This window comes from Sarcophilus harrisii, chromosome 2, assembly GCF_902635505.1.
Source record: "Sarcophilus harrisii chromosome 2, mSarHar1.11, whole genome shotgun sequence".
Taxonomy (NCBI): domain Eukaryota; kingdom Metazoa; phylum Chordata; class Mammalia; order Dasyuromorphia; family Dasyuridae; genus Sarcophilus; species Sarcophilus harrisii.
The window spans coordinates 216,908,960-216,919,179 of record NC_045427.1 but is presented as its reverse complement, the minus strand read 5'-3'; the positions used below and the strand labels follow the sequence as shown (position 1 = coordinate 216,919,179).

Here is a 10,220-nt window from a genome sequence, read left to right as displayed (position 1 = left end):
TACATAAATGTCACATAGAATTATAACATAATTATATAAACATGCATGTATATGTGAATGCATATATATGTTTATGTGTGTACATGAATATACACAATGTATATATATACATGTGTATATGTATATATCTCCCCTAAAGCCTTGTATCAACCTCTGCTCTTTCACCAATTTGCTATACCCTTTAATCCATTCTATTAATTTGCTTAACTGTAATTATTATACCTACCCTTTCTTGCTTTGTCTTGTCCTGCTAATTACCTTATCCTTTTGGAGTCTGCTTCTTCAGATTTGACTCCCTGATCCTCTTTAATCTTCTTATAGTCTTCTTGATCTTCCTTGATCCTGTTTTTGTTTCCCTTTCTTCCTTTCCTTTTTGTTTTCTTTCATTTATTCATTCATCTAGCCATTAATTTATTTGATCCTACTTCTCTTTGAACCCAGAAATAGAATCTGAACCAGTATTTAGGCCTAGAGAACAAGAAAAATTTCTTGTTTCTCCTAAATTATGCTTTATGTCTTCTCTAAAAAGTGCACTCCAGCTCTACTTCCTTAGCCAAATCCCTCTAAGTCACTTACATGGTTTTCTTTTTTTTCCTTATTCAACTCAAACTCTCTCTTCTTCTACTTCTCCCATAGAACCTGGAAGTGACATTAGGGAGAGAGAGGGAAGGGTTGGCAACCATGATATTGTATAGATGGCAGAGTAGTATAATTGTAGAGAAAGGCCTTAAGGGACCAGCTTTGTGGGTGTGTTAGCTGTTGAGACCTAATGTTTACACAGCATCCTAACTGCCCTTCCTTTGGGCATGGAATCTGTGTCCCTTAGGAGCTCTGTATGTATTTCTGGCTCACGTGGTATGCTAGCCCAGAGCTAGAGAATGTCTGCAGTTTAGAGGGTGTGAGAGGATAAAGTGTTGATAAATTAGAGCAATCAAAGAATAAGTTATGGCCAAAGACATAAGATACACAGAGGGACATTATCTCTCTAGATGCCAGTTTTTTCATCTATAAAATAAGAAACTAGATTATCTTCAAGGAAAAATATCCTAAAAATTCTGTCTTAAAATGGAATAAACTGCTTGGGCTAAATAGAAGGTTCTGTCTGACGGAAGGCTTTCAAGCAAAAGTTAAGTGATTATTTGTTGGTAATGTTTTAGGAAGGATTCTCCTTCAGGTATGGGTTAGATGGGATTGGACTCTCCATGTTTATCTTGTTTCCTTGGGCTGGTAAATCCTGGAGATTTCTTGGGATCTTATAAGACAAATTTTTGTCAGTTTTTAAAACTGCTTAACGCATAGTTTCTGGATGCAATCTATTTATTTTGTTCTCCAATTTCAACACCTAAAATTTACACAGTATCTAGATCACCATTATAAGTCTGGGCATGATTTGGAAGAGAACTGCGCATTATAAAAAAGGCTTTTAAGGTGTTAATGAGATTTTAAACTAGTTTTACATATGCTATGCCAAGATCTTTATATAAGGTAAAAATACCTCTTTGAATGAATGAATAAGGGAACAACAAAAATGATTAAATAAACAAATCAGTCATACCTAAATTACCAAGCCATGGACAAATTTATGAGTGGGAGTTTATAAAGATCCCAACAGGGATCTCTCTTCTTCCTTTCACTGGTCCCATCTCTACTTTAAAGGGGAGTTCACGGATCAGTAAGAAACACAGTTATCCGGCAGACAGCAGAAACACACTTTGTAAAAAGAAGTGAATATAAAGGGTCAGTCATTTGGCAGAGGAAGCAGCTTCAAGAAGTGTGATCCCCTTGGCAGCAGAGTCAGTCTTTGGAGAGAAGCAAACCCTGGGAACCTAGCCGAGCAGAGATTTTGTATTCACAGTGACATGTGTGGTCTGTAGAAAAAGACCTTGCAGACACAGTAGTACCAGATGCTGTGAGCTGGATTTGGAACAGTTCTATAGGAGTGCTTCCTTTCATTGTATTCTGCATTTGATTCCATTCTTCACATGAAGCATATGCTGTTTGTGGAAGAAAGTAGCCCAAGTTGATGAGGACATTCGAATGTTCAAGTGACTTCTACCAATTCATGACTTTCATTAAAGCATCACCAGCAAATCTGTATTATTCAATATTATGTTATTATGTTTTATAGGATTATTGTTGAACAGGTCTTTGCTGGATGTCTACATTATAATCAATTTTTCCTTAGCCTTGATACTGCTTTTTAAAAATACTGGCATGAAAATAAGCAGCAGATAACCATTCTTCTTGCAGGAATGAGGGTATAGTAAGGTAGGGAAAGAGAACTATTTGTAATCTTGAGACAAAGTTTGAAAATAGTGTTTCTTATGTGTTGGTAACCACAGGGGATTCTGGTTCTTTACTATAACTCAAAAAAGAATAGCAGACATATCATAACATAGAGGATAGATATTTAGCTTTACAGAGGGAATATGATGTAGTACTAGAGTCTAATTTTAGAACCAGTAAGACCAAGATTTAACTCCTTTCTCTCACATACAGTAGGTCTCACGTCACTTTACTTTTCAGAGTTGCATGCTGCTCTCTTGATTTTAAATGAGGTGAGTTGCAGATCCTGTAGAGGTGGAAAGAGTTTCTAGGCTTTGAAGTCCCTATGATATGGTGCAGCCCCTAGGAATAACTTCAAGGATAATTTGGCCTTGCAAACAAGGTAATTAAAAATGATGTATTTCATCCTTTAGGTTATCGTGCCCCAGTTTATATGACCAGGATGTTGGGCCCACAGATATTGTTGGCTGTCAGATAATAGCCTGTTGGTCAATGATAATAGGGTTTCTGAGACTAATGAGCAACAGTAATGAGGTGCTTAAAGTAAACAGGTGCAGAACAAAATTGAGTGCCCACTATTTGACCTAGTGACATTTCAGGCCTAAAAACACACTTCTGGATGGCTCTCCATGCCACAAACTCTGCCCAGGGAACTATGGATGCTACACCTACATACAAAATCAGAAACAGACCACTCCTCAATTTTACCTCTAAGCCATAAAATTAGCATATTAGTGACATGAAGTACCTGATTTCTTTAACTTATCCCTATAAATTTACCTTCTTGCTCCTGGCTCTTTGCGAACTTTTAAAATAATTTACCCTGCTTTAATTGACATTACAATTGACTTGGAAATGGGTCTGAGCCTGCAAATCCTTTTGAGACACCTTGTGTCTCACTTTGTTTGGAACTCCAACATTTTGGGGATCCCCCTTGAGCCCTAACACCTACACTGGTTAATTCTCCCCAATATCTGATATTGGGTCCTCTGTTGTACATCTCACTCTCAGTTCCCCTCCCTTTTTGGGCTATCTCCCACATGGCTGTCTACTTGGCCTGCTCCTTATCCAAGCTCTCAGTGATTTGTACATAGCAGATTGTTAATGTCTTCTGCATCAAGATCTGTTGGGCATATGGTCTTGGGTATTGTTACAAATGCTATTACATTTAACTTTGATGAGAGCTATGATTTCATGGATGTGGGTTTGTCTTGTCATGATGCAGTTCACAATCTATGCCCTTACATCCTCTTGTAAATTCCCCCCCCCCCCCTCCCCGGGGCAATTGGGGTTAAGTGACTTGCCCAGGGTCACACAGCGAGCAAGTGTTAAGTGTGTGAGATCACTTTGAATTCGGCTCCTCTTGACTTCAGGGTTGGTGCTCTTGTAAATTCTTAAACACCCTTTTGTGCTGGGAAGCTTCCTTGGAGCTTTTGGCATTGTATGGACACCATTGGTACACCAAGCTATGAGTTATCCAATTTTCTCACTTCATGGGCCTTCACTCCTCATGAATCTCCGATGAGATCTTTTATACCCTTTTGTCCATAAATAAATGAGAAAAAAAGTATACTCATCAAGCATTTTTCTTGAGGGTGACTTGCTACTTTAATTCTTTAAGAATTGAAGTACTCTATACTGCGTGCATCATCCTTAAAACATAGATGGCATTTTTAAAAAGAAAAGATTGGTGTCCCCTTTCCCAAAGTTGTTTTCCTCCTCCTATTCAGTTCTGGGTCCAATTTGTTATCCATATGCAGTTTCTCTATGGATTGACCATCTAACCACAAAGAACATGGATAATAATAATCTTTCAGTCAATTGCTTTTTTCAGTGGTTGGTGAGATCAAACCTTTTTGAATAATCTTAAAAGAGATGATTCTATTGTATTCTGGGGCTTAAACCAATCAACACTATGTCATCTACTAATGGGAGTACCTGGAGGATTTTACCATCTAGAAAATTTCTCTTTAACTTATACTTTGCCCTGGATATTCTTTATAACAAAGGCAAACACCTTTGGTAAGAATATCTTGTTTTATTACTCTCTTGATATTAACAATCCCAAGTTCACAGGTTAAAAAACCTTAAATTTTAAAAATTAAATGTATTTGCTTTAGTCAACAAGTAGGGTTGGCTGAATTTTTCAGTTAATAAGTTAAATGATTTCTCTGGCTAAATAAATCAAAGAGCAGTAACTTATTAAGGGCCTACAGTGTGCCTGGTATTATGCCAAGTGCCTGGGATAAAAGAATCAAAAAAAAAAATCTGTTTTCTCTAGGACTTTACATTCTAATGGAGGAGACGTGTGTATACAGAGTAAGAAGATACAGAATAAATATAAAACTATGTTAGATAAAGTGTAATTAAGAAGAACACTAATATTACCAAGAGTAAGGTTGATCCTGCATTATTTCAAGAATCTATTCCTCTGAACTTTCACTCAGATGTACAAGGGTACCAACACATTTTTTTCCATGTTATATCTTTTTAAGCTTCAATATTTTATCAACCATAAATCTTCAATCTAATTACCAAAGCATCAATCTCATTGTCCGAGTATTTGGAAAGAAGACTCATAAATACAAACTTCACATTCTTTAAGGCAACTTCAGGCATATAAAACAAGACTAATGAGAAAAATAATATTTTTTTCCAAATTTTGCACAAATAAAAAGTAAAAAGCTTCAAAGCCCATGAAAAATAAGCATTTGAAAATAAAGCTTTATTAGAAATGTAGCATTAAAGTAATCTAAATAAGCAGTTTTATAAAACTTTAAACTTCAAGTTGTTTCCTAAACTACTAAAACATAAAGTTTAGAGAATTAATATATTTCTTAAAATATCACAAACCAAAACATCAATTCCTATAGGTTAAAAATAGAAATTTAGAGCAAAAAACCTCCAATGTGTTTAAGAAGTGATAGGTAAATGAATTTTATATAAGTATATAATCTTTAGGGTTGCTGCTGTTTTTTTGTTTTGTTTTTTAATAGCTGAATCCCTTAAATTTAATGGATTAAGTATATAACCTTAACTAATTTCCTTCTGCTTGGGATGGATTATACTAGCCTAAGGTACACAGGTTTCTCCACAATGTTTTTATGACTCATGATGTCATAAAAAGCTATGATGGCTATTATTAAAATAAATTCATTCCATAAACTAAAATTTGAAGCCTTTTTTCCTTTTTTATTTGAAGGTTTAGATCTTTAAGTTTTCTGAGTACTGACTTTCTACTGCTTTTGTAATAAACTTCTAAGTTCCCCATAGTGTCTTTGCATTTATATGAAGTCTTCTTTGTCCAGGAACCAGAGTTAACTAGATTATTTTACTCTGTATGTTCAATATAATCTGGACAACATATTATCCAACTTAAGAAAACCAAATAGAAAAGTGCACCTTTTGATAAGCTCAAAGCACTTTAATAAGTTTAGAATAACATAATGGAGCCAATCATTAAACAACCATTTATTGGGAAACTAACAGGTGCAAAGCAGTGATGATTATTCTCCCATCTTAGAAATGCAAAAATTGAAGCATCTTTTTTTTTTTTTTTTGGTCCAAGGACATACAAGTACAACTGATAAGTGTTGTGGTCGATGATTTAACCTATTGTATATTTTATTAGATAACACTGCATTATACACAAATGTAGAATACAGATAAAACTAGTGTGTTTGAAATTTGGCTTTACTTTATAAAAATACATAACTTAAAGACAAGTAACAGTTTCATTCAAGACATAAACACTTATTAAACATTTTTAGTCATTTCAACAAAAAGAAAAATAGGTATACTCAACCTAAAGATTTGAAACAAGATTATGCATGACATTCACATTTTAAGAGGGAACAATACCAGAAGGGTGTCATCACAGAAAATGCTATGACTTACTAGAACATGTCCATTTTCCAAAAGAAATAATTTTTATCAATATGGCCTTTATTTGCATGGCTTGAAACTGCAGTTTGGTTTGCTGGAAACAATATGACTCATGAAACATCAGAAACATGACTTCTTTTCATATTTAAAGTGAGCATCTCTAAATTGTTTCAAAACAAAACATTAAATTTCTATGACCTATAAAAAGCTTTAATTAAAAAAAATTTTCTATCACCTATGCTTTCAAATTTCTCTATTTTTCCTTTTCAGAAAATTGGTAATGAAAGGCATCTTGCTGGATCCTATCTGGCTGAAAGTTCAACATATGATATATATACATACTCTGCTTGACAAGTTTGACAATGGTACTAAAATGGAAAAAATAGAATTACAGTCTGAATAGCAAATCAAAGAATATAAATGTTAAGGTATTTAGGTATGTTGTTAAATTAATGCTTGAGCTTTGTAAACAACTGCTAAAATGTTATATCCTAAGGAATGATTTGTTTTCCAATAAGAATTGCATTAAACTATTATTTTTATCCTTATCCTCTATGAAAGACATTAAGTCCTCTGAAAGAAACCCAACTGGCTCAAGAACTTTTACAAGGTTGAACTAATGTATATATATTTTCAGCAGGAGGTTGTTAGATTTATACTTTGAGATCTGCAGGTTTTCTTAACAGAAATATGGCTTAAAAGCCAGTACTTGCCAAACTATAATTTCCTAGTAAAACATGCTCTCTTGTACCTTCAAATCCTGCTCAAGGACCATAGTAGTAACTGCCAGGATCCTGAGCTTAAAAACTAAACAAAACAAAACCGTCTCCAAAACATAAAGGGCCCAGAATCTTAGTATGTAGCAGCTATATTTCTGAAGTTGCTAATGCTGGAAATCATAGACTTATAAGACCTATGGATCAAGACTGAGCTTTAAATCTCAATGAACCATATTTGCATTAAAAAGATAACAGCTGAGATGCTCACTGGAATTCTATTTGCCATATTAACCACTCATGCACTGAAGTTGGGCTAAAGTGATCCACCTATTATGATATCAAAAATGGGTATTAATTTTGCCCTTTATATTGTGCCAAAGAATTCAGGATGCTCTATGTACATGGCAATTGGTGAATGATGGTACGAGAAGACTCCCTTATTCAGCTGATCTTTTTACATATTCCAACACTATATTTATTTAAATATGATAAAGACACATAAAGCACATGCCAAGCCCATAAGGACTCTAATTTGGCTAAGAACTTGTTATACAGGCATACTACGTAGGCAACCAATCTGTGTAGTTCAGTGATCTGAGACTAGCTAGAGCCAAAGGAAAACCTCACACAAGCAAGTTATTTAAAAAGTGTTGAGACTCTCAAACTGGGACTGAGGACCCTGTAATAAATCCTAGTTACCTGAAAACATACCCAATCATATCAGACCCATAATTGTGGGGAGAGGGGGAAGCAAAAATAATCTTTAAAGCATCACTAAATAATGACAGCAGAGATTGGGAGTGATGAACTTTGGGTTAACTAAAACCAGAGCAAAATGTAGCCTGATTCTAGCAGCATGAAAATATGGCAGCTTTAAGACAGATAATACCACTAGGTTCTGACAACTTGGTCTGTCTTTCCCCATAGGCTGTAAAGTAAGCTCTTGCCAAGTCTAAAGGTCCAACTCTTCAAGCTTTTTGTACAATAAATGTGTCTGTAGACCTCAAAGGCCTAGTTAAACCATTTTTTTAAGCAGCCAAAGAATATGCGGCATACTCATAAAGTAGTCAGATGTCTTACATAAAATTACATTTGAAGGTCTTTATTACTTTGTAGTCATGAGACTTTTGTGTGATGAGAAGGGATGCATGGGTGAACATGATGGTTTTCCTCTAGGTAAAATTAATGTTTATTTTTTTTGAATAAATATTTGAATAAATTTTGAATAAATATTGCTATATAAAAACTTGGGAATCCAAGAAAAAAAGTGTCAGAAAGCACTTTCCTCTTTTCTTCCAACAGGACACAGAATCTTTTTTCCATTACCATCCCAATATTCCCTACTAGATCTTTCATACTGGTTAAATTAGTTTAAGTAGCATGTCTAAACTAGAGGATGGAGAATATATCAACTAAAAGTATAGGGAAGAGAGAGATAATGAGGGTGGTAGGTGAAGAGGAAAGAAAAAGAGAGCTGTCTTGGGAAGAGGAGGGGAATGGTAGAGGAAGAATCATTTCCATTTCCATCCATTTGTGAAGAGAACTTCAACCTGTCCTGAGAGACTAGGATTTACTCTCCTGGTGTAAGATATTGAACTATATCCTTTTGGAGATACTGATGAGTGTTGGCTCATGAGAAGGAGCTTAAAATTTAGAGCAATTCAGCCCATTTCACTGAAGTCAAAGAGATAGAATGAGTTCATTAATTCTAAAATGGAAATTAAAATGCCACTCCAAATTCCTAAACATTCTCCTTTTATTTTGAGAATAAAAATAAAGAAATCCTTTCATGATGTCATATTATGGGAGAATGTTCTTTCTATTCTCTGCTTTCATTCTTGATTTATCACTCAAGTGATAAACCAAAGTAAAATATAATTGAGAGGTGACTCTCACCCCATGGAAGCCATATGGCCTCACCTGAATGAAGTATGTATGAAATGTATGAAATGAAAAGTATGTTTATAAAGAGAAGAGAGTTATCAGACTGTAAAAATGGGCAAATAAAAAATGAATGATATGAATCACAGCTCTTCACATCTGAAAACAATAGCACTTTTTTTTTCCTTCAAAAATTTCCAAAAAATAGTGATAAGAATCTGAAATTGTGCATACACAAATGGATAGAGCAACAATCCTGGGTGAGGTCTCAATTCTTTTTCTCTCTGGGAAATGGAATTATCTACTGGAGATAAGTACTTGTCTGTTTCCTGCTGCATTCTAGGTTATTTGATGTTTTTTAGGAGGGCTGTTCGGGCATTCACAACTGCCTTGAAGGCATCTTCACTGCCTGGAGCCATACACTTGTCAGGGTGGAGAAGTACCGCAAGTTTCCGATAAGCTTTGTTCACCTCATCCCTAAAGAAAAAGAAGATATTTATTATTAACAACAGAACATGGTCAGCCTTTAACCATTTTATTTTGACTTCTAATAATATTTCTTTCAGTTATGTTATTTAATTTAAATAACTGAAATAATGCAATTTAAGTGAAAATAATTGAAAAGACAAAAATAGGCAACACATAGTAATACAAGAATAATTTTATATTAATTGGGATGCAGAGCAAGGGTAGCAGAAAGAACAATGAACTAGGAGAAAGAAAATTTTTGTTTAAGACCTGGATTGGCCACAAACTCTTTTTGTGACTCTGGGAGACATACTTAATCTTCCTGGGCATTAGTTCACTTGTATAAAAACAAAATAAAGAGAGGTAGTATTTCTAGAAGTATATGACTAAATAATTAGAATGGGAGTTGATCAGGAAAGGTTTCATGGAACAGGTTTCTGAAGGAAGAGAAGTTTATGGATTAGCAAAATGAGGATTTTGCATTTCACTTGGGTAAACAGCAAGTACAAATGTACAGAGGCCAGAATGAATAGAATGTGGGCTAGGTCCTGCAGGTCTGCTGAAAACGATGAGAACTAATGTTGCTCTGCAGAGGCAGAACTAAGGGTGGGCAAAGTAGACTGCAACCCATGGTACAACATGCAGGATTATAGTGAGAAACTTTTCTGAAAAGGATTCTGTACAACTAAGCACATTTCTAATATCTGACTTTATTCTCTATACAGAGGTCTTTGTAGGAGATTAAGCCACATGCTGCAGTGAAGGCCTGAACCCAGAGTCTGATAACTGCAACTGTGAGATGAAGACAGAGTAGATTCTGCTCTGAGCTACCTGGGCCCACAGGGAAGGAAGGATTCCAGCAACAACCATCAAAGTACTAAGGATGTAAAGACAGAGTGGGGGCAGACAAATGCAGCATTCTCTGCATTATGGTAACTGACCTAATTTCTCCTAGCCTCTCAGATTTTGATGATCTGAAGA

The 10,220-nt window shown here is 35.0% G+C and overlaps 1 protein-coding gene across 1 annotated transcript in view; it reads right to left on the bottom strand.

The window, feature by feature from the left end:
* Positions 1-5,741: 5,741 nt before the first annotated feature.
* The window catches only part of DNAJC27 (DnaJ heat shock protein family (Hsp40) member C27), a 52,549-nt gene continuing 48,070 nt past the window's right edge, over positions 5,742-10,220 (bottom strand). Inside the window, exon 7 of the mRNA XM_031951445.1 lies at positions 5,742-9,248. Within this exon, the coding sequence (XP_031807305.1) occupies positions 9,116-9,248 (133 nt within the window). The 3' untranslated portion in view covers positions 5,742-9,115. The remainder of the gene's footprint in view (positions 9,249-10,220) is intronic.